The sequence below is a fragment of the Cupressus sempervirens genome, chromosome 4 (genome assembly GCF_028749045.1).
Source record: "Cupressus sempervirens isolate cs-2001-9-10 chromosome 4, ASM2874904v1, whole genome shotgun sequence".
Taxonomy (NCBI): Eukaryota; Viridiplantae; Streptophyta; class Pinopsida; order Cupressales; family Cupressaceae; genus Cupressus; species Cupressus sempervirens.
Window position 1 is genome coordinate 477,161,464 of NC_143121.1, and position 25,715 is coordinate 477,187,178.

Sequence of the window (25,715 nt, forward strand, 5' to 3'; positions counted from 1 at the left end):
GAAAAGACTACGTATATGTGGTAGTTGATAGGTTGACTAAATACACCCACTTCTTTTCTATTGTGGTTGACTTCACAGCATCTCAGGTGGCTGAGTTATTTTTCAGAGGTGTTTAGGCCACATGGTCTTCCCAAGACCATAGTGAGTGACAGGGATAGTAGGTACATGAGTTCTTTTTGGCAATAACTTTTCAAGCTCACAGGTACAAAATTGACAACTAGTACCAGCTACCACCCACAGACAAATGGGCAAGATTGAGATTGTTAATAAATGGGTTGAAGGGTATTTACGCAGTTATGTGTCAGGGCAGCAAAGGACATGGGTGCGTTGGTTGCACTTGGGCGACTATTGTTATAATATTACGTACCATATGTCAATTCTTATGACTCCATTTAGAGCCCTCTATGGTTATGATGCTCTATCTTTTGTTGATCTGGCGGTTAGTGACAGTAGGGTTCCTCTAGTACAGGATTGGGTGCAGGAGAACGAGGATATCATGAGATCTCTCAGAGAGAATCTTTAGCAAGCACAGAATCAACAAAAGGTCTATGCTGATCGAAACAGGATTGAAAGGATATATGAGGTGGGGGATATGGTTTACCTACGATTGCAACCTTACCGACAGAGCACCCTTAAAGGGGTTGGAGTTGAGAAGCTCAAGCCTCGATTTTATGGACCATACAAGATTATCAAGTGTGTTGGAGAGGTTGCACATGAGATTGAGTTACCATCTAGCAGTAGGATTCATAATGTAACATGAGGCATTGAGACAACATATTATACCATCTCTAGTTCTACCTCCATTGGATGAGGAAGGTAAGCTGGCATTTGTTTCTGAGGAGATCTTGGAAGAGAGGGAATGCCAGCTGAGAAGCAAGGTGATTCGAGAGTATCTGATTTGCTAGAGAGGTCTCCCTATAAAGGATGCCACTTGGGAGGGCGAGACTATTTTACAACATCCAGCTTTGCAGTTGCTTGTGGGCAAGAATCTTCGAGAGGGAAGGACTGTCATGTCCCCTCTTTAGCTTTGTCTAGCAGTAACATGAGAGTTAGCCTATTATAAAGTCCCGTAGGCTAGCAGTGGTGATCAAGGACTCGATCAGGGTTTTCAGTGTTCAAATTTGGTATTTCAGGCAGTAGTAGATTAGTTGAGAGCAGTTCCTTGATTTTAGGAGGAGATTCCTACCTTTTAGGAGGTTATGACCTTTTCCAAAGTTGAGGTTCTATGAGATGACCTCTGATCTCAATTTCAGCAGATTTGGGTGTGTTCCCTATTTTTTAGGAGTATCCCTAGATTTGAAAGTGAGACTACCAATTGGCCTAGGTTGTTTGGCATCAATCACAGGCAGGTGACAAACTCAATTTCATGTTTTGGAGGTGTTTGGGTTGTTCCTTGGCTACTTGGGAAATATTTTAATATATTTAAATATTCTCCTAAGTTAGCATTTTAATAAAATAAATAAGGCCGAGTGTTTAGCCATTTTGGAGTAATAAGGAGTTTTTTGGCTCCATTTGAATCGATTTGCCTGTGTGTGATAGCTCATTGGAAAGAGCTCGGTCTCTACTATTTGATTATCACTTGTTGGGACTTATTTGATGCTTGGAGCTATTTGTTATTAGTAAAGTAATGATTTCTCTCTATTTGGATGCCTTTATTTGGGAAATAATGTTGTATTATAAAGTTCAAATGAAATCCACTTTAGGGTTCTTTCAGGGTTCGATTTGCCTTGGAGAGGGGATATAAGGAGATGGTAACCTAAAAGTGAGTATCTTTTATCATTTTATCAACCTATTTTGGACACCATTGCTCTGGAAGAGCATTCCTCACCTAGGACACAAACACTAGTGCTGAGTAGATTTGTTGGGACATACCCTTGAATAAGATCAAATTTGAAAGTTCTTATGCATACAATTTGATCAAGGCAGGGGATCAATTTCTAGTATTGCTGTCACACTTTGCAAGTAGTGGATTTTTAGAGAAGGCAGCCATTTTGGTTCAACTTGGCATTTCTTTATAGGAGCTCACCTAGATCCCATTTTCAGCTGGCATCAACCTTGTTTGAAGCACATCTGTATTGATACTATTCTGAAATAAATTAGACTTTGTCAGTATGGTTTTAGAATCATTTCCAGAGTAGTATGTAATGCTGCATATGATTTCTATCACTTCTATTTTATAAGTTACTGTTATTTATTTATTGTAATACCTATATTCGGAAAAATACAAAAAGAAACAACATCCTTTTGCAACTTCTATCTACAGGAAAATATAATTTATATAATTACACATTATAGTAGCAACAAAGCAAATATTTATTTGAGATATTTCAGTTAAACTTATCCCCACACTTTCTCTAACTAGAAAGGCCCTCCCTACCCAGAATAGACATGGAACACCTTGTCAACCATTAAGCATCCTGATACTTAATCACACCACTCGACTTGATAACAAAAAATGAATTGGACATTGAAAGATCCCCGATGGATCTCTTCCGCTAATCTGCCGTAATTTTATATTTTTAAATCTGTTTTCTTGTTTATTTATGTTTTCTTGCAAAACTAGATAGAAGTGCAGAAAGGTTTGTTTGTTTTTTATGGTTTTATAACATAGAAAGGAATAGGGAACAACAACCATGAAACAAGACTGAAATAAATAAGGTATTCAGTAAAAATCAAAGTTATTGCAAATCGTACCAGGGAGATTTGTCTGAATTATAGAGCCAAACAATAAATCCAATGCATTTCCCAAAGCTCACATACAAATTTGATGTCAAACTAGAAGGTGAAGATTGTTTTTGAATCCAGCATATATTTGGAGGTGAATACAAGCAATACTCTATACACCACGTGGTGTATCTACTGCAAATGGCATCCCATAGGCTGCAATGAACTACTTCCCAACTGGAAAGATGATATGCCACGCTGAAACCTCAATGAGAATTGATGCCTTTGTCCTTAATCACCACGCACAATGCCTAAGAGATTCGGTGCCAAAGATTGCTGAGGGCTATGTCCCAGCGAATCACTAACCTAGGGTTTGCGTCCCAAACTAGAAATTGCCCATTCAGAGAAAATTCATAAACAAGTTGTCAAATATGCAAAAGATGATCTTAGAATGAAACTTCTATCTCTTTATAACCTCTCTCAATTCCAAATCAAACCCTAAGTGTTTCCAAGTGGTGTTGGGTAGTGAAAGTGTTATAATTTCTTATTTTAAAGTGGTCATGTTACTAGAAAATGACCTTTTTCCTCATAGACAGAAATCTGTTCACTGAATTGCCCCGAGACCAAAGAGAAAGATTTAGAGAATTTTGAGACCTTTCCAACGAGCTATTACAGCATAGGATGCGCATCCAGATGAGGCCAAAAACCCCATATTACTCCAAAATGTCTAATAACTTAGCCTTATTTAATTATTAAACGCTAACTTAGGAAATATTAAAAATATAACCCAAATAGCCACAAAATGCCCAACTGACATCACAAACCATAAAATCATCCTGTCACCTGTCTATCAAGGATCCACTAGCAGTCCCATCCCAAAAATCTAAGGATGCTCCTAAAATTTAGGAAACAAGCCCTATCCCTCTGAAATTGAACCCAAAGAGTAATCTCATGGAGACCCAACCCTGGGCAAGATCATACCTCCTGAAAAGTAGGAACTGACTCCTTAAAACAAGGAACGTCTCCCAACTGATCAATAACTACCAAAACATCAAGTCCCCAATACTGAATAACCATACTGGGTCTCTATCCAACCCTATTAGCCTACAAGACCCCATAATAAGTTGACTCACATGTCTCTGCTAGACTGAGCTAAAAGAGGGGACATGACAGACATGCATTAGCTATCATATGATTCCTTTTAAATTATATAATTTGTTTTGTCACATCTAATTCTGTTTTCATGTTGTTGTAGACTCCTTTTTCACCTCTTCACCCTTTTTCTTGGCCATATAGCCGAGTGAGTCCTAGGTGGTTTAAATCTTAGAGTAATCCAACTCATTTGTTGGGCCCTGCTGGGGTAAGAATATTGCAATTTTCAGAATATCAATATCAGAGAAAAGATCTTAATGAGCTTGCAAGGAAATACATTTTGATTCGGATATACTTCAACAAAACAGAGATGTATGAACATATCATGCACATTTGGTCTTGATTCAACAACATAGAGAGATTGGACTATCAAATATCCATTTGATTGTAATTCGGAAGTAATGTACAAAATTTTCATGACACATTCCTTCATGCTGCAAATACAAAAATAGCTTAAGAAAGACATACAACAATACGAATATGAAAGTCTGACCACATAACCTGGTCTGAAAATTGAAGACGTGAGCCTTGGCTTGGTTTCAATTAACCGGTTCCTTAGTCGTGAGTAATTCCGAATGGAAAACTTAGAATAGATATGGACTACGTCTGGTTTGAATTACATGCAATATACAGGTAAAAGAAAAATGTAAAGAGCAGGGTGAAATCGGGGAAGGAGAATCTATCAATGGCCTCACTCGATTTCCATAAATAAGAAGGCATTTGAAATACCAAAGGCTTCCAAGAAGCCGTAACTCATAAAGAGTTAAAAGATTTGTCTTCTTGAATCACCAATATCATTTGCCAACTGTACATTTCGTCCTCTAGAAGAAAATAAAATAAATATGGAAAAGAACTTGAAGGATATAAATCAAAAGGATAATTTATAAGCATATTTATTTACTTACATGTAAATATATTTTATTGATATGGCATCATATTAAATGTTTATCCAAGGTCGTACTTTTTAAATATGTATATCTAAATACATGTTTCATTTGGAAGATTATTTTATCTTGTACACGCATTTAAATGTACCTATTAAATAGATAAAATCTTGTATAAAAATAATGCTATGGTGTCACCTTTATTTTTATATTTTTATGGACGTACATAAATATTTATTATCATGAAGTGGTAAAAATGTCAACCATAATCTAATAAAGATATGCACTTTAATTAAGTTAAAATCATTAATGTTTTTAAATGTTTATCTAATAGCTCATGCATGTCTATTGGGTATATCCTGTTATGTAGTCACTAGGTCCTCAATCATGGTGATTCACGATTCATACGCATTTGCTCAGCGATAGTGATGCTCCCGTGCCCAATTCTTTTCTGACAATGCTTCCACCCCTTTGGCATGCTCCCTATAGGGAAATTCGTCGAAGTTAAATCATATTATCATAACAAGTTATTAATCATGAATAATCATAACAACTGCCTTTTCAATTCCATGAATTCATGATAAATAATCAACTAACATGTTATCTTCATATGAAATTATAACGACTAACCATCTTACCATTTCACAGGATTATAACAAGTTTAATTGTCAATTGACTTCATGTGAATTTCAATGGCTATATGAACATTTTAATTTGGGTCGAAAATTGGGATGTAACAAAAAGCTAATCTGAATTTGTGACTGCGAAATTTGCATTTTGGTGCCATATTTATGCATGTTGTTGGTGTCTATTATAGCTTTGTCCTAGAGCATACAGCTTTTGTTCTTGGCATCAAGATGAAGGGTTTTTTTGAAGACATTGATCGATGTTCGAAGGTGATCGGGAAATATGTTGTTGCTTCCCACTAGTGGCGTTGGGTATTCTTGTTTGCATTTGTCAATTACTACAGGGTGGGCAGCATTTAACATTGAGTCTGTAATTAATAACAAGCTGTGAGGGGTTTCCTTTATCAGTCGCGGGTGAATTTCCAAGATAGGTGACCATCATTTTGTACTTGGGATCTACATATTGGATTAGCGAAATGCTTGTTCTGATCAGCATCCAATTGCTACCACCTGTGATTTGACATCAAGCAAAGAATATTGCATGATTAGCGTTAATATGGAGCAAAGGGGTGACTGAATATTTCATTCAAAATTGTATTCTGCAAATTGGAAGATTAGATCGAGAATCTGGACTGGAGAACAATGTTATTCAGTTTGAAAGATCTATTGTCTTGCCCTTAGAAATCAGGTTATAAGTGTTGCATTTTTGCTACCATTATTTTATGCAATTAGATTAAGCAATCATTCTGACTTTCAAATAAGAGAAACATTGCTCAGTTCAATCAGCTTTTGGATAGAGACAAATTCAGAATTCAGTAAATTGGTTTGTCTTCATCGTGGTTATCTAGAAAATTGCCTCTATCTTTTAATATTTAGGGTGTGTTACTTTGGAATTGAGAAAATTGTGAATTGACAAACATTTGGAGTTCCTTAATATTGTTTGCTAAGTGTTTGACTAAATGTCAAATCTCTGATTAGTAAGGAAAGTTAATAATTGTTTAAGCCATAACCGACAAGGGTGTCTACAGTGGTATCAAAGCAGTTTCATGCCAGCTTGCAGGAATTGGGCTCAGTTATTATTTTGATTAGTTCTTACTTCATAGATTGTCAAATTGATTTTACGATTTGGTTTTCTATGTTATGGATGGTGACAGGAGGTTTGGTACTCATTATGCTCGCAGAAGGCATACTTCTAGGGATGGAGAATTAGAGATACGAGGTATTGTGAAACTGTTGGATGTGCTAGTGAATGAGCTAAATCAAAATCACAAACAGATGACCCAACTGATTTCAAATCTGAGATTTAAGCAAAGCATGATATCACTTTTTCAAAGAGCGAAATGTGATGATATAGTTACGGCTACAGATGTGTAGGACACTTCTTATGAGTCACCGTATGAGCTGGGCACAGTTGAGATGGAATGTGATGAGAATTCATGTCATGTTGGGTTAGATGATGCAGTTGTTGGCATGAATTCCCAGGATCATGTATTTGATAGTGATGCAATGATAATGGGAGTAGGAGCATGCGATGATACAGTCATATCGGCTTTGGCAGCTACTTCTGCACCAATTGAGCCATCTATGGAGGAATTTAGTGATATGCATGCAGTTGTTGATTTGTGTTCTGATGATGGTCCACATGTTGATGATTATGAGTTTTCATCAACTGCAGATTTGGTTTAGTTTTCTGTTGCAGCAGTTAGTGTTGTTCTTGTTTAATGTGGCTACACCTATTGTTGACACAACTGGCATGAGTGCATATGGTTCGCCTGCAGCTACATCTTTTTCAACGAATGTTTGTGATGATTAGGACTCCAGCTCAATATATATTATGTGGGTGGATACAGGGAAGAAGAGGTTGCATAGATCTTCTACGGAGTTGCCTTTTGGTGACCTTCTGACTTCTACATCATCTGCACAAGTATTGGGTTTTAGGTTGCAAGACATTCGTTTGATCCTAGTGATGTTGGTGTGTAGTTGGTTTAGTGTTGATGAGGATGTCACACACTTCTTCATTTGGGATCCAGGTGGAGGTTGGAGTTCACTATGTTACCGGATTGCTCAAGGACAAGCAATCTCGGGGAGGGAGGACTGTATTGTCCTCATTTTTCCCAGCATTGGAGTTTCAAGGATTAACCTATTACTGTGATCCTCGTAGGCTAATTATTGTGGATAGAGGGTCTTCTGTGGCAATGGCTTGGCTTGGGAGGGTCTTATATTCTCCACCTCTCAATAAGCTACAGGTTGGTCTTTGTTTTGCTTAGTTTTGTGTACTTACTATTTGTGGTAAGTTAATTTTGATCGAGATAAACCCTTTCTATCTTTGCAAAGTACATTTGGTCACATGGAGAAATAATAGTTATGACTCCTATTTCAGATGACATATTTAAATGATTGAGTATTTTGGGAGTTATTATATTTTTAGTGGCCAAAAAAAAAATTTATTAAATGGCTTATTATAAAATTATAATTCAACTTTATAATTTCACTTAAGAGACTTGAGTTATCATTGGAAAGTGTCATTTATTAATTAGTTAAGCCAAGTCAAGTGAGAGAATCTAATGGAAGCTTTTGTAATGTTTCCATCATAAAATAAATCATTCATCAAACTTTTGTAACGGGCCGATTGATTTAATGTATCTCGGACCCATTTTTATTTTTGTTTCTGTAGTTTGTGTCACCGTTGGCTATCTTTATACACCCTCGGAAAGTTTCCCGACGGGTATTTAAGCATGGCTTGCAGGTAATCTTTAATCATGCTTTTGAATTATTTTCTATGTACTACAAATTCCTATTGGAGTTCTGGATTGTTTGCCATTTCGGAAGTGAAAGATCTTCTCTATTTGGGCTTGCGATTTCGGTGGGATTCATTCCTCACCCTATTCCGTGTTGCATGTAACTCTTCGCTCGAACTTGGCAAATCAGACCACCATCTTTCAACAATTATTATTCGCATTCAAGTTTCTATTATTGTGTGGATTTTATCAAGATCTATTGTGTTTTGTGTATGAACCAGATTGTAATCGGTACTGGGTTCAGATACCTAACCGTGTGGCCTCTCGTCATTTCCGTACTACTTCTTAGACATTGTTGTACATTGTCTTGTCGCTCATCCACACCAAGTACGACCTGCCATACAGACGTCCAGCCTCCACCGTACATCCTCCTCTCTTCCCCCACCATACTCCTACAGCCATCCGCATAGCATTCACAAGCCAACCGTACGGCCTATACAAACCTGTTCGTATAGTCCTTCCTGAGCCATCATACGACATATCTACTACTCTCCAGCATACTGTACGAATTATCTTGTACGGTCCTCCAATTGTTCGTACGATGGCCATTGCCAACCGTACACCATCCCAACTCTCTCAGTATTAGCACCAAATCATTGTACGAACTCCATTTGGTCGCCAACGTTGCCTGGAGAGCAATTTTCTTATTCATATACGGGAGCGGGTCATTACAGTGGTATCAGAGCTCTTTGATCCGGCCAACCTGTGGACAATAAAAGAGTTTATAGCCGGAAGAGGACACATTTCGTTAATCGAATGGTTGTCGAACTGGAACCAAAAACTGCCGAACTTGTGGCACTACTAAGGGAACTTGCCAGGAACCAGGCACAAATCACGGATACGCAGCGACTCATGGAAGAGACTCTCAAGAAGTTGGCGGACAATAAAATATCTGGAGAACAAAATGGTTACAGCACGGACTCAGTGTCGGAAAAATCAAACTCTCATCTAGCATGCTCTTGACCTTCCATGCCAACTTTTCCTTCACAGACAGAGACACAACACGGAGGGAAACAGCAAACCTTTGAAGAGATGCAAGAACAACTGAGAGAAGACTAGAAGAATGCAAATTTTGAGGAAGATATATCCTACAAAGATTACGCGGATCTAAGAATGAGATATTCAGGAGGCAAAAACAGAGGATATTTTAACTATGATCTCAGAAGAAAGTTGAGTAAAGTAAATCTGTCTCCATTTGACAGATCCAGTTCCATATTTGCACTAGCATGGGTAATGAAGGCCGATACTTACTTCCAGCTGAATCCAATGCCAGAAGAAGAAACAATCAAATTTGCGGCACTACACTTGGAAGGAGTTGCGCATGAATGGTGGCATCATGACACATCACATTAGGGCATGATCAAATAAATAGTTATGCGGAATTCACGGAGAGATTGATAGAGCGATTTGATGGTAATGATCCAGAACTCAATTTCAAAGATTTGGCACAACTAGGACAAACTGGATCGGTTGATCAGTTCATTGTAGAATTTTAGAAGCTCTTTGTTTTGGTCACGGACATTTTCAAAAGAAGACGGGTAGTGCTCTTCATGGACTGACTGACAAAACCTCTGAAAGGTTGCGTGAAGGGGTTCAATCCTGCCACCCTGTTGGAGGCAATCAATAAAGCGCGGAGTATGGCATTGTCATCGGCATCCTCTCAAAGTTACTCACATTCCAAACCACCTGTGTTTCTGAGGGAATATAAACCTCCGCCCAAGAAGTCGTCGTTGGACGAAGCTACCAGACAGGAACTCCGAAGGAAGAAACTGTGTTTCAATTGCAAGGGACCTTGGGAGCCTAGCCACAAATGCCTCGCAAAAGGGAAGATCCATTACATTGAGGTCGTGTCCGATGATGAGGACGAATAGAAAAAAATGCCTGCCGAAGACAACCAACCTTGCGACAACACCAGCATGGTCAGTTTAAACCGTAGGGAAAGAATTCCAGCTTTGGTACAGCGCAAAGGAACCATTGCCCTAGCCGGAAGCTCGAGGTGTACAGTTTTTCGTGTATGGGGAACCCTCCAAGGACAACGGGTTATAGTGATGCTGGATAGCGGAGCCACTCTAAATTTCATAAACTCATCCTTAGTGAAGTGAAGAAGTCTACCTACGGAGATGCATGCTAGCTTTCAGGTCAAGTTTGTTGGAGGGACTCTTTTACCCTATACACACCTTGTTCCTCAGCTAAGTATCACAATGGCAAATCACACAGTGACTGAGAATTTCTTCATAGTGGACCTGGATGACATGGAAGTTATTCTAGGCATATAGTGGATTGTGACACTTGATGAATACACTCAGAGTTTCAAACGAATGGACTTCACTTTTTTTGTCAATGGAAAGAAGGTTGTCCTCCGTGGAATGGCAAATGAAGGTCCAAAGGAAGTTTATGTGCATCGGATGGAGGCAATTTTTTGGCATAATGACGTTGCGTGAGCTGCGCATTGTTTTATCTCGGCAGAACCTATAAAAGGGCGTTGAACACCTCCACAGGATGATGAACTCCAGAATATTTTGAGTAAACATGATAAAGTTTTCATTGTCATTCCTCCTAGCATACCACCTCATCGAGGGTTTGAGCATACTATCGAGTTGGAAGCAGGAGCCAAGCTGGTGATATAACCACACCATACCGCCATCCGAAGAAATTTAAAGATGAGATTGGAAAAACGATTCAAGAACTGCTAGAGAAAGGATGGATCCGACCTAGTTCCAACCCTTTTGCATCATCTGTGGTTTTGGTCAAAAAGAAGGATGGGATGATGTGCATGTGTATGGACTACTGTGCATTGAACAAAAAAATAACAAAAACTAGATATCACATTCCAAGGATAGATGAGTTGCATGGCACAGTCTATTTTTCGAAAATAGATCTCTGTTCCGGATACCATCAGATTTGCATGAGGGAGGAAGACATAGAAAAGACAACCTTCCATTGCCACTACGGACATTATGAGTTTCTGGTCATGCTGTTCGGATTGACAAACGCACCTGCTACATTCCAATCATGCATGAATTGCATTTTCAACAAACAACTGTGTAAGTACTTATTGGTATTTTTTGATGATCTTATTTATAGCAGGACATGGGAGGAGCACCTAAAGCATTTGAATGAAGTCGTAAAGATCATGGCGGAGCAATCTTTGTTCGCCAAGCAATCCAAATGTGAATTCGGCATGACAGAAATATTGTACTTGGGGCATGTCGTTAGTAAATACGGAGTTCAAGTGCATCAGGAGAAGATTCAGGCTATCCTTGATTGGCCTCCCCCAAAATCACTCACAAATTTGTGAGGATTTTTTGGGCTATGTAGTTATTATCAGAGGTTCGTCAAAGGATTCTCTCAACTGAGCTCATCTCTGGCGAATCTGACAAAGAAGAGGTCTTTCCAGTGGAGCGAAAAGGCACAACTCACTTTTGATAAACTGAAAGAGGCAATGAGCACTTGTCTTTTACTTGCATTACCTGACTTCACCCAACCATTTATTTTGGAGTGCGACGCGTCCGAAGAAGGCATTGGCACAGTACTGATGTAGGATAGACACCCCATAGCTTATGAGAGCAGGAAGCTTATGTAGACAGAATGCCTCTATTCCATCTACGACAAAGAGATGTTGGCCATCGTACATGCACTAACCAAGTTTTGATAGTATCTGGTAGGTGCCAAGTTTGTCATATGCATTGATCACAATAATTTGAGATATTTTTTGGAGCAATGGGATTTGAATGAGAAGCAATAGAAATGGATAAGCAAGGTTCAGGCCTTTGATTTTGACATTGAATATGTAAAAGGAAAGAACAATGTGGTTGCAGATGCTTTGTCCAAAAAGCCTGCCTTCTGCTTACTAACCTAGATTTCAGCTGATTGGAAAGCACAATTGTTGGTAGAATATTCCAAAAACACATTTGCCTATGAGTTAATGGATGGCATCGCCAAGGATGACAAGCACAAAGTAGTAGATGACATCATTTACTATAAGAGTCGGATATTCCTAGTACCTGAATCTTAATTGAAGCAGAAAATCCTGAAGGGGTTACACGACTCACCCTTGGCAAGACACCCAGGATTCCTCAAAATGTACAGAAGTCTATGGGAGAGGTTTTCATGGAAAGGATTAAGAGAGAAAGTGTTGCAGTATGTAAGAGAGTGTGTGGTCTGTGAGCAGAACAAATCTGAACATGCTCTGCCTGTCAAGTTACTGCGATCGCTGCCAATTCCAAAACATAAGTGGGAAAGTATCTCGATGGATTTCATAACAAGGCTCCCCAAGGTGAACGGGAAGGATTGTATTTTCATGGTGGTTGACAAGTTGACAAAGTACACACATTTCTTCGCCATCCCCTCAAAATTTTAGGCTGCACAAGTTGTCGAGCTGTTTTTTAGAGAAGTTTTTCGTTTGCACAGGTCAGCCCAAAACATTGTCAGTGATTGAGATGGGCAATTCATCAGTATCTTCTAGACAAAACTGTTTTGGATGGCAGGGACAGAATTGTCACCAAGCACTAGTTACCACTTGCAGAGAGACGGACAAACGGAGATTGTGAACAAATGGCTCAAAGGTTACCTCCGGAACTACATTTCGGCACAACAACGAGCATGGGTCAAATGGATCCATCTGAGGGAATATTGCTACAATACCATGTACCACATGTCCATCGGAATGGCACCATTGTAATGTCCCCTCTTTAGTTCGACATGACATTGATCATGGATTTTGCCTATTCCAGACTCTCGTAGGCAAATGTTGTGGAGAGAGAGTCAATTCTGCGGATCAGATGGTCATATCTTGCTCTTGAAGAAGTGTTAAGAGGTTATATTTTATTATTATGTGTTATTGGGGCCTACATGTTATAATTTTAAGTTGAGTTGCACTTTTTATTTTATAAAATTACTTTATTATAAAAAGTGCATTATAATGAGATTTTATAAAGGATGTTTCTAGAAGTTCTAGCAACTTCTTAGAAAAGTGAATAAATAGAGGGCTGGGCCTCTCATTTTGGACATGCTTGGATTTGAGATTTCTTCTACTTCTTCCATTGTGGAGCAAATTTGTAGTCTCTTGGGTCTGCAAATTATTTGATCTTTGGGAACGAATCACTCCCTTGGATTGGCGACTTTGAGGGTGTGAAATATCACCTGAATTGTTGCATTTGAAGAGTTGGTAATTCAGCCATCTCATTTGGACTTCATTGAGATTCAGTTATAAGGGTTTACTTTGGTTGGAATAAGGGTTTCAGTTGTGCCCTAGCATTTGTGGATTGATTAACAAGGTTTGTAGACATAGTTGTGCATTGTTTTCGGACTGCCAGTCCAGGGTTTGGACCAAAGAAACGTGAATCGGAATCGGATCGGAATCGGCAAGGTCGAATCGAATCGTGAATCGGCAATGAATCGGCAATGAATCGGCAAATTTGAAAAAACCCGTTAAATTTAAAGATTTTAACAATTTAAAACTTATTTCATGCACCCTTTATTGAATATAACTTAAGCACACTATAACATCATCAAATAGAAGTTAAAACTTAACATACATAAACATGAAACATAAAATCCATCACATACGTAACTATGTTATCTAAGATTCTAAAATGTAAATTGTAGGCTAGCTGAAGTAAATAGAAATCAAATGATCATAATGATTTAAATCATAGAATGTATGGAAGATGATCCATAAGACATCAAATCATAAATTTATGTAAGAATCTAAGATGAAGATCCATGAAAGTTTGAAACTTTGAAACATATGTCTATCAATGATTCAGTATCAATATCTGTAAACAAAATATAAAAACAAGGCTCCAACTCAAGCCTCAGGCTCATAGTCATCATCATCCTCAACATCATCCTCAAGCTCGGCTACAGCCTCAGCCTCAGCCTCTGAGTATCCAGTCTGCCTAGTAGCAAGGCGTCTAATGTAGGTCCTAGAGGACTGTCGAGCCATATCTCCCGCATATAAGATGGGCTCACGAATGTCGCTAGGGCCTGTGTCTGTGCGTGCACGTGTGCGTCTACCAATGCCTGAAGAACGTGCTCTAGCTGCCTCAGCCTCTATATCCACCTGGTCAATCCACGCACGGTCTTCCTCAGTGAAGACTGGATCTTCAACCTCTGTGAGCCACTCTGATTCTGGATCAATCTCCTCCAGAATGATCGGAGAGGAGTCAATGCCCAAAATCTGTCTGATCCTAAGACGGAGGTTGTAATGAACGAAGACAAGATCATTCAACCTCTGCACTGTCAACCTGTTTCTCCTCTTCGAGTGGATGTGCTCGAACATGGACCAATTGCGCTCACATCCAGAAGCGCTGCTTGGCTGACTCAGAATACGAATGGCAATTTTTTGAAGTTTTGGGGTTGTGGCCCCAAACATTTGCCACCATCTATCTGAAATAAGGGAAAATAAAAATAATTAGTCTCATTTACAAATTACAAATTACAAGTTAACTCTAAAATTACATAATCAACTTTAAGTTTAGAATCTAGATTCATGAACATTGAATATATTATTTAATTTTTACCTGGCTGTATTGTTTCCCGAGCATCTATGGCTACCCTGCTAGAGAAAAGTGGCCCTTCTTTATTATTGAACTTATCAAGCTCAATAATTGCAGCACTGCTATCCTCATCAGTACTCAACCTCTGGATCACTGTATATAATCCGGTGAGAACCTCCTCATCCGCCTTGAAGTCAGGACGGAAACGAAATGCCGAATTCAAAAAGTAAGCTGCTGCATGGATGGGTCTGTGGAGCTGATTCTGCCATCTCCTATCAATGATGTCCCAAATAGGGGCATACTTCTCCTGCACTCCTGCATACTGAGCTTTAATGGCCTCCTTGGCCCTATCCATGCCCTCATATATGTAGCCCATAGAGGGCTTCTCCCCATCAGCAGTTCGTAGGAGAGATACAAGAGGCTCAGTGGCCTACATATAAAGTAAAACAAAAATTTGAGTCAAAACTTAAACATAGAATAATTCAATAATATAAGGTAAAACTAAATCATTAAACAATTAGCATAGTAAACTGTAAAATATTAAATGTTAAATTGCAATAAAATTACCTTAAGTATTTCTCTAGCAGGTTTCCAAAAACCATCATCATCAAATATGCAATCCACCACATCTATCCCTGCAGTGATCGTAGCATAGGAAGATGAAATCCACTCCCGCCCAACAAACATGCTCCTCAAATCATCCCTTGATGTCAACAAGGACTGCAAGGTGATGAAATTCGAGGCAAACCTCGTGATCCCTGGACGAGCTAACTCTTTGTCTCCTGTGTACTTCCTCATTGTGCTAAGGACAAATGAATGATTATAAATAAACTTACATATGTTTTTTGCCCTTTCCACACATGACTTGACCCACTCAAGTTTGCCAATTTCCTCCAACATGAGGTCAAGGCAGTGTGCTGCACAAGGGGACCAAAATATGGTGGGGTGCCTCTCCATCAAAAGTTTGCCTACAACAATTTTAAGATAATTAGAAATTCAAATTTCAAACATGTTAGAACTTAGAACTTAGGAAACTTAGAAATTCTAAGTTAGAATTAGAAAAAGTTCAAAATTCAAATAAATTTATTTTCAAAACTTAAAAAGTTAAAAGTTTACCTGCAGCAACATAACTTGCTGCATTATCCGTCACCACTTGCACCACATGTTGTTCCCCCACCTCTGCTATAACTTCCTCAATAACCTCACATAAGTATGTGGCGTTTTTTACATGAGCAGAAGCATCAATGGATTTGAGGAACATGGTATATCCTACAAGTAACAAAACAACGAATTATAATTACTATTAGCAATCAACAAATCAAAATTTGAAATAGTCAATCACGATTCAAAATTATGTATGTAGGAAAGTAGAATGATCAATCACCTCCACAGGATACAAGAAAATTGAGGAGTGTTCTTCCCCTCCTATCTGTCCAACCATCAGTCATGATGGTGCAACCCTTTTCGATCCACTCCTTTCGGTTGTCCTCAAGCTCATGCCTCATATCCTCAACCATTTCCTCCAGGAGGTATCCACTCAACTCAGCCTCAGTTGGGGCTTTAAACCCCGGACCACAAATGGCAACTGCATCTATCATGTTCTGCCAATAAGGAGTCCTGTCACAAATAGATAATGATATTGATTAGAAATCTAGATGTCAAAAACTAAAATCATAAAACAAGTAGATATAATTAAAGTTTTACTTTTACTTTTAACTTTAACTTTGAAGATAACAAAGAAAAAAGAATCAATTACCTGGCTGCAATAAATGGAATGTTGCAAAAGTACCAGAATTTGCAAATCTCTTTTCTGGCAGCATCATGAATCTCCTTGTTCAAACCCATGCCCTCAAGCGTGGGTTGGGAGCCAGGAGTAGTGCGGGGCACAAAGTAACTATCCATTCTGCTTTTCCGCACTCTAGGCCGCAATAGGTTGGTGTTGGACTCTGTCTCAGTATGAGACCGACTACCACTAACACTCACATGAGCACTAGCACTAGGATGAAAAGGAGGCCTAGAAGAACCCTCCCCAACACAACCTACGGATGCGGAAGCTGATGCAGATGCACTTGCAGATGTAGATGCGGTTGCGGATGTGGGAACACGGGAGCCAATACCTCTTAACCCTTCAAGTTGCATTTTCTTAGTCAACTTGTCTTGTTCAATTTTTTCTAATGCCACTAAACAAGAGCGTTTTGCCTCAGCGGTTTGTTGAGTGCAAACTGTGACATCATGGCCAGGTATGCCAGCAATGTGGTATTTCAATCTATAGATACCTCTCGAATTTATTTTTTCTTTGCAAAATATACATTTTGTTTGATATTTGGTTCTCCCAGGAAACTCTTCATTATATTTCCAGCATTCATCTTTTTTACCCATTGTGGAAATTGGAAAATGAAAGCAAAGGGCTGCTGCAATAAAAAAATTCATGTAAAAAATCAAAGTTTGCAACTAATAAACAAAAACTACAAAACAACAAACCCTAGTTTGCAATTTAGTAAAACTAAAAATAAAAAACATTCAAGATTTGCAAATGAACACTAAAAAAATTTAACAAAAAATGCATACTACACTAACATGCAAAAAAAAAACCAACACTTACCTCTTGCAAATGAGTTGAGGAGTGTTGATATTGACTCCTTAATGCTCCCAATGCAATTTATGGCCTCCCCAAATGGACTTCTGATCTCTTTGGTGCTCTTCCTTCTTGCCGGTTGGAAACCTATGGATTCTCTTTTCTCTTCTTCTCTCTCACTCTTCCTCTCTTCTACTCATACTAAGCAAATAGAAGGCTCTTTAGGGTTATAACAAAGAGGAAAGTCAACTTAGAAAGCAAATAAAACATGTGTTTTTTTTAAAAAATTGAACTTTCTATCCTTGCTGCCGCGGCCGATTTCTGGCGATACCCGATGGCGATTCTGGCGATTTTTTCCATGAATCGCCGATTTTGGCGATTCAGGCGATTCATGCGAAAAAATCGCCACCAGCAATTTCCAATTCCAAAAAAATCGGGAGCCATGAATCTTATCGCGATTTCGGCGATTTCGGCGATTTCATGGCGATTTTTGGAACTATGGTTTGGACCCACGTTTTTGCTCATAACTCCTAATTGGCTTGACGGATGAATTTCATATTTTAGGGGGTTATTCAGCAACCCTAGGCGCCCAGATTTATTGCTTTTGGAGTGACAAAAAACGCTGCAATATTTTTATCTAGCAGCCGTACCAGGCCGTACCTGTACGGCCCTGTCAGTTAGGCAGTAGCAGCAATTTTGTGAGTTGGTTTGGGGCAGATTGTGAGGTCTTCGTGTGGCATTAATTCAGCATTCATATCCGGCAAAATTGGAGCTATTCCAGGTGCACAAACTGAAGTTTTGATTGCCAAAATATTGCATGTTCTGGATTAGAACAGTCAGCACTGTCATTGCATAAATAGTTATTTCCAGTCATTAATAACTGTTGTAAAAGTTTCGTCATTTGCATTCCAAATCTGAACTGGGTTATTGTTCATGTCATAACATTGCATTGTCAAGAGCTTGATGTGTTAGAAGTGCATAGTTGTGACAGTCTCTCATTGTAATCAGTTCTATTTGCTGTCATAAAATCAGAATTGCATTGGACTTCATATTTGAGTTTCATATTGTCATCTATCTCTTAGATTGGTAGTGTTATAATCTGGAATTGTTGTTCATACATTATTGGCATCATATATTGAGGTTTTGTTGTACAACAATTAGTAATATTGTAGCCTTATTCGATTACATGCCAACTGTTTGACAAAATTCCTAAGTCCAGTTTGAGGGTTTCAGTGGCCTTTATAGTAAGGGTCATTACAACCATTCAAAGCTCTGTACAAGTACGAACCCCTTTCCTTCATCGAAATAGTTCTGGGAGACAATCGAGCACCAAGGGTGAGGGACTGGCTTCAGGAGGGACAAGACATTTTGAGATGCTTGAAGGACAATCTACAAAGGGCACAAAATCAACAGAAGATGTACGCCGACAGACACAAAATGGAGAGGAGTTTCGAAGTAGGGGATTTGGTCTATGTTCGGCTCCAGCCCTATCAACAATCCTCATTGAAGGAGAAAGGAAAAGAAAAATTGAAACCCTGATTCTATGGCCCCTATCGTGTAACTCGTCGCATTGGGGAAGTTGCATATGAACTAGAACTTCCAAAGGGTAGTTGTATTCATAATGTCTTCCATGTTTCTTGTCTAAAGAAAGCTATAGGGCAAAATGTCACAGTTGCTACCGACCTCCCACCACTCAATGAAGAAGGCAAATTCATATTGGAACCGGCCGAGATCATCAAAGTTCGTGAGAAGACTCTGTGGAACTGCACTGTGAAGTAATATTTGGTGCATTGGAAACACTTGCCATTGGACAACGCGACATGGGAGGGCGAGCACACTCTCCAACACCCGGCATTGCATTTGGTTGAGGACAAGCAAATTTTGAGATGGGAGGACTGTAATGTTCTTGTTATAAAAATAAATCATTCATCAAACTTTTGTAACGAGTTGATTGATTTAATGTATCTCGAACTCATTTTTATTTTTGTTTTTGTAGTTTGTGTCGCCATCAGCTATCTTTGTACACCCTCAGAAAGTTTTCCGACGAGAATTTAGGCACGGCTTGCAGGTAGTCTTTAATCATGCTTTTGAATTATTTTCTATGTACTGTGAATTCCTGTTGGAGTTCTGGATTGTTTGCCATTTTGGAAGTGAAAGATCTTCCCTATTTGGTCTTGCAGTTTCGGTGGGATTCATTCCTCACCCTATTCCGTGTTGCATGTAACTCTTCGCTTGGACCTAGCAAATCGGAGCACCATCTTTCAGCAATTATTATTTGCATTCATGTCTCTATTATTGTGTGGATTTTATCAAGATCTATTGTGTTTTGTGTATGAACCAGATTGTAATCGGTACTGGGTTCAGATACCTAACCATGTGGCCTTCCGTCATTTCTGTACTGCTTCTTACACATTGCCATGCATTGTCCTGTCGCTCATCCACACCAAGTACGGCCTGCCATACAGACGTCTAGCGTCCATCATACATCCTCCTCTCTTCCCCCACCATGCTCCTTCTACAGCCATCCGTACGACATTCACAAGCCAACCATACGGCTTGTACAAACATGTCCGTGCAGTCCTTCTTGAGCCATCGTACGACATATCTACTACCCTCTAGAATACCGTATGGACTATCCTATACGGTCCTCCAATTGTCCATGTGTTGGTCATTGCCAACCGTACACCATCCCAACTCCCTTAGTACTAGTACCAAATCACCATACGAACTCCATCTGGTTGCCAACATTGCCTGGAGAGCAATTTTCTAATTCGTATACGAGAATGGGTCATTACAGCTTCTAATTAATGTTGTGTGGTGAAGCTTCTTGAGTGAAGTTACATTTTGGCAACAAAAGGAAATCTGGAGGTGATAAATACAAGCCCATTTTTTGAGGAAAGCACACTTGAATACATATTTGCTTTTGTAGCCTTTGTAACTTCTTCCTGAGTTCTTATTTCTTCGCCCTTGCTGTGGAATAAGGGTTAATTCTGAGAAGTGACAATTCACAGCTGAGGTATTGTGAATTATATTTCTGAGAATTATTAGTCTTCCATTTCTATGTTACTATTGCTTTGGAATAAGTCTTTGTGCTGGGAGTTGTGGCGGATTAAATTCTGAAAATTGTGAAGCTTGAGATTGTTGGAGTCTTCCCTACTGTATGACCAGTAGCTGGAAGACATCTATTGTGGGAAACTTAATTACATAACTGTATGCAAGTTGTAAGTGTTTGATCTGAAATTATTGTGAGGAGTTCTGTTGTGCATATCAATGTGATTGGAAATAGAAGTTGATACAAATCACATTCGATACCTACGTTTTATAGACTAAAAGATTAATCTGAATTTGTGACTGCTAAATTTGCATTTGGGTGCCATATTTCTGCATCTTGTTGGTGTCTATTATAGCTTTGTCCTGGAGCATACAGCTTCTGTTCTTGGCATCAAGCTGAAGGGGTTTTTTGAAGACATCGATTGATCTTTGAAGGTGATTGGGAAATATGCTGTTGCTTCCCACTAATGGCATTGGGTATTCTTGTTTGCATTTGTCAATTACTACAGGGCCGGGCAGCATTTTATATTGAGTCTGTAATTAATAACAAGCTGTGAGGGGTTTCCTTTATCAGCCGCAGGTGAATTTGCAACACAGGCAACCATCATTTTGTACTTGCAATCTACATATTGCATGAGCGAACTGCCTGTTCTGATCAGCGTCTAGTTGCTACCACCTGCAATTTGACATCAAGGAAAGAATATTGCATGATTGGCATTAATGTGGAGCAAAGGGGTGACTGAATATTTCATTCAAAATTGTATTCTACAAATTTGAAGATCAGATCAAGAATCTGGACTGGAGAACATTGTTATTCAGTTTGAAAGATCTATTGTCTTGCCCTTACATGTCAGGTTCTAATTGTTGCATTTTTGCTACCAGTATTTTATGCAATTAGATTAAGCAATCATTTTGACTGTCAAATAAGAGAAACATTGTTCAGTTCAATCAGCTTTTGGATAGAGACAAATTCAGAATTCAGTAAATTGGTTTGTCTTCATCGTGGTTATCTAGAAAATTGCCTCTATCTTATAATATTTAGGGTGTGTTACTTTGGAATTGAGAAAATTGCAAATTGAGAAACATTTGGAGTTCCTTAATATTGTTTGCTAAGTGTATGACTAAATGTCAAATCTCTGATTAGTAAGGAAAGTTGATGTTTGTTTAAGCCATAACCAATAAGGGTTTCTACAGCCTAGGTGTAGTGAAGCCTAAAGTGCAGAGGAATCAAGGTCATTTCCGTTCGTTGGCCAAAACTGCTTGTGGAATCCTGTTGGAGAACCGGCAAGCTCTTGGATTTCCAATCTGTGGTTTTGGGAACCAACAGATCCAACTCCTATATTTCCACAGATGTAGTGACCTTCTGAGTATGTTCAAAGGGTTGGAATTTTGTTGATGCGATGGACTGCTGTGTGCATCTAATTGTTGGCTGATAGGGACTACTGACCGTATTTTGTTGCCTGAGTGATTTTATTCTCTTGTTCGATGATCCCTTCTGAAAGGTCGGTGTGCTCCATATATATCCCTATGACATGAATGGGAGACTATGTCTCTCCAAGCGGTCACAGTTCTTGCAACAGTAGTGGCCCTTTGTAAATAATCAAGTGCTGTTATATCATATGTGACCCCATATTAAATGCATGTATTACTTCTTTATAATGATCACTGTCTGTAATCTTTAATTAGTATCAAACTATTTATCAAGTGGATCACTGCCCTTCACTGGATCATTGTTCATCAAGCACATTTGATACATTGTTCTCTAAGTTAATCACTACTGTATATTGTTAGTGGTAGTCTACTCACATAACTCACTGTCCACTTGATACTGGTAATAATTATTTTAATCGTTGCTCTTATTTGTGTTTATTATTATAAACACGAGCTTTTGTACTTGTGATGAAATAAGAACATAATAAGGAATAATGTGATGCAGGACATGTGATTTCCTTTGGGTATATATAATATGTGAAGTCCATTCTATTGGGTTACAGTATTATCTGCAATCTGAATCAATGTTATTAAAATTTATTTTTCTTTTATTGCGAGTAAGAGGCATTGTCAATCACATGAGATTTTATGTTTCCTTTCAAACTCTTTGTCAGTCCATTAGCTAAGAGGTTGTTTTTCTATTTAAAGTAACATGGGTTCCTTTGCAGGTTTCATATACATATGCACATGAAGTCTCAGGACATTCAGCTATTGCTCCACACCGATATAAGTTCCATGGCATTTTGAATGGGATAGATCCTGATATTTGGGATCCTCTTAATGATCAATATATACCTGTAAGTAATTTACCTTTGGATCATTGATATAATAATTAGAATGATGTTGGATAGGGCATCCTCTAATAGTGCATCCTGCTATTTTTTCTCTATTAATTGGGCATTATGGATCTATTTTATGTGCATTTATTCCTTGTGTGGTCTGCAGGCATTTACAAAATGAGATGTGTCTTCTAGTTATTATTTTCCTATGGGTAAATGATGACCGTTGAAATTGTGTCCATTATATTATAAGATTAAGTTATAACCAAAGTAAGTGGCTTCTTTGTATCAGTCATGGGCAATTTCAAAAGGCTCAGATGTCTTGACTCTCTACTACTGGGGAAAAAAACAAAAACACATGTTCTGAACCATTCCTTCACATTTCAAAGTGTTTAAAATGTTGATAATAGAAAGAGACCATATTGAACAAACTGTGAGATAGAGAAGACCATAAAGGAAAGTGCTGAGCCATGAAATAAACCCCATTTCTTGTTTAAGAAAGTTAGAGCCTGCAGATTTCTTTTGCTCAGAAATAAAAGTGCTAAGCCATGAAATACATTTGTGACAATAAACCCCATTTCTTGTTTAAGTTGGTGTCTGCAGATTTCTTTTGCTGCTTGCAAACCTTGTTTTTAAGAAGTCTAGGATCCACCACCATTTTTTATTAGTAAAGTCCCATTCAATGGTAATATTATACAACTATTAGCAGCTACCAGAATTACATTGTACAATCCTCCTAGAAATTGACACTTTATCAATGTTACCTGAAGTTTCTGGGTGGGAGCAGCAGGGGACAGGGGGATAAGTTTCTGGTACAACATTTCTTTTTGTGAAGTTTGGGGATGACAAGGGGACTTCACAGGGACAGCTATATAAATATAGGGAAATTTGCATACATACATTACAATCATATGAAAACATGGATAAAGCATACCATTTAAACATCATACAACCTTACATTTCTATAGTCAAACTCAATACTCTATGCATTTATAATTTGGAATTCATTGTCAATATGCATGTAATATTAAAATAATAACATACAAAATTGAAATACACTCTGTTGGTTCCAAAAACAACAGATTGGAAATCCAAGAGCTTTGCCAATTCTCTAATAGGATTACTTAATCAATTTTGGCCAACGAACGGGAATAACCTCCTGATCCAATTCCCCTGCACTTGAAGCTTCGCTAAACCTAGGCAGGTTGACCTTCACCTCAAACCCTAATCACTTGGTTTAAAGCTTTTTATAGTGAATTTAAACTTTGTGAGTTCTTAAGTTGACAAAAATCCTTAAACTCAATCAAAATAAAAGTTATATGAATGCTTTGAGATATGTGTTTTTGAAATGAATATTAAATGAAAGCAATAGTGTTTATGAGTTATGGATATGGCAAAATATTGAACTTCAAGGTCTCAGATATCAACCCACTTCCACAAAATAAATTGCAGACCAGTTCCTTATCCAACCTTGGGTAAATATAGTCAAACTTTCTCTATGTCCTTATATATAACCCTGAGAGAGAGTGCTATGCCATCCACTACTTTATAGACTAAAGCTTCAATTGGCAACACGACCCCTAGTCTAATTGGATAAAATTTCTTTGGGAAAACCAATTAGATCAAATTCACATAGACAACATTTCATAGTCAGATTTTGATAATCAAAGACTTGTATTGAAATCAACTTCTTCACCATTAGAATCAATTAATTTTAAAATCAATAATCACAGGGGATATATCTGAACAAAATACTTTGAACTTCGATTTTCAAGATGAATAAGAAAAATCAGGGCTCTTGAGTTAATTTTGAAAATGATTACAATACATCTGTGCTTCAGTTGCACTATCCTATCTACCAGAAATCGCATTTCTTCTTCTTATCTCTCCATCTCTATATTTCTTTTCTTTATTCACTGCTCTCTTTTTTCATGACCACCAGAATCCTTTGGTGATAGACTTGATATAATATTGGTGAGTGAATATGTCTGTCAAGTACTTCTATGTCTCAGTATGTGTTGCCAAACATCATTTTAACATATTAAAACTTGAATTACAGACCTTTGCATATTTCTATGATATTTTTTGGCTTCTTTGCTCTGATTATTTTTTTCTTGCCACCTTTCATCTTGTGTTATGATTTGTATATGTTCAATTTGAATTATAATATGCTATGAATTTGCTCATATATAATTTTAAACTTCACCATAAATATGTTTGAATGACAGCCTTCCATTAAGGTAGATTAGTGTTCTTCTGTCATTTTTTGTACAGGAGTATGTTGTATATTGCTGTATAGTTCTCGTTTACTCTTCCTTGTAACCATTTTACTAATACTGCTATATGTATCATTGCTAAAACTTCACTACTTTCTGTATATTTTAAATGACATCAATGACAACTTTTCATCATGAATCTCCAATATTATTCCAGAAATGGAGGCCCTAATTTTTGCAAAAATTAGGGCTCCATCACACTTCCCCTTACGAACCATTGCAATGGTTTGTCTGATAAGTTATTTAAGAAAACTCAGGGTATGAAAGTCATCATTGGCCTAAGTTAATCACAAAGGTAAGGATTGATTGGAGGAAAGGCCCGCGGATGAGGCAAAACAACAAGTGGATGGAAAAATGGGAACATTCAATAGTGCTCGATTGGTAATAAAGAATCAAGAAAGTTTGTTTATGAAAAGTTTTGAAGTACCATATGGACTAGACACAATGGGTGGAAAAAATCCTATTATATCTAGGAGTTTAACCCCACAACAAGTCATGAGGAAAAAGCGTATATAGGAGCAAATATTAAATGGAGATCACAGATGCTCATAGCTCGGATTAGAATGGGCTCCCATTAACTAAGATGTGAAACAAGTAGATGGGAGGCTCCAAAAGAGGAATGGGAAAATAGGACTTGCCTATTTTGTGACATGGAGGTTGTTGAGATAGAGCACCACTTTATCTTGGACTATTCAGTGTTGATGTTAGTGTAGTTTCAGTTGGATAGAACTCACTAAAGATTATTTATTTATTTTAATTCAAAAAAAGGGTTTTGAAGGGCCCTTGAAATCCTGTACATTAAGATTCAAAGATATAACATCAAGCCCAATAGACAAAACAGAGAAAAGAAGAACAGAGCCAGCAACTGAACAAAGGCCAGCTACTTACATAGTGCAAGGCAAGAGAACCTCCAAAGGAG

The 25,715-nt window shown here is 38.2% G+C and overlaps 2 protein-coding genes across 4 annotated transcripts in view; one reads left to right on the forward strand and one right to left on the reverse strand.

Annotated features, from left to right (window-relative positions):
• The window catches only part of SS3 (starch synthase 3), a 239,001-nt gene that overhangs the window by 188,560 nt on the left and 24,726 nt on the right, over positions 1–25,715 (forward strand). For both annotated transcript variants that reach the window (XM_089825567.1, XM_089825568.1), the window contains exon 11: positions 22,410–22,538. In XM_089825567.1, coding sequence (XP_089681693.1) covers positions 22,410–22,538 — 129 coding nt within the window. The remainder of the gene's footprint in view (positions 1–22,409; positions 22,539–25,715) is intronic.
• LOC149562028 (uncharacterized) lies at positions 13,804–18,564 on the reverse strand. 2 transcript variants are annotated; one of them, XM_089825571.1, is made up of 7 exons: positions 17,227–18,564; positions 16,381–17,035; positions 16,009–16,241; positions 15,741–15,893; positions 15,192–15,592; positions 14,649–15,054; positions 13,804–14,514 (listed from the first exon to the last, which is right to left on the reverse strand). In XM_089825571.1, exons 2-7 carry the CDS (start codon positions 17,001–17,003, stop codon positions 13,934–13,936), a joined length of 2,397 nt encoding a protein of 798 aa, XP_089681697.1. In that variant the 5' UTR covers positions 17,004–17,035; positions 17,227–18,564; the 3' UTR covers positions 13,804–13,933. The 2 variants fall into 2 exon arrangements, with proteins under 2 accessions (XP_089681697.1, XP_089681696.1); XM_089825570.1 differs by having other exon boundaries at positions 16,381–18,564.

Excerpts from the sequence above, each read along its gene's own strand:
- LOC149562028 (XM_089825570.1), bottom strand. The coding sequence starts at position 17,054 with ATGAATTTTTTTATTGCAGCAGCCCTTTGCTTTCATTTTCCAATTTCC. Across the intron at positions 15,055-15,191 it reads CTGCTAGAGAAATACTTAAG|GCCACTGAGCCTCTTGTATC; the intron begins GTAATTTTATTG and ends CTTTATATGTAG. Across the intron at positions 14,515-14,648 it reads TCGGGAAACAATACAGCCAG|ATAGATGGTGGCAAATGTTT; the intron begins GTAAAAATTAAA and ends CCCTTATTTCAG.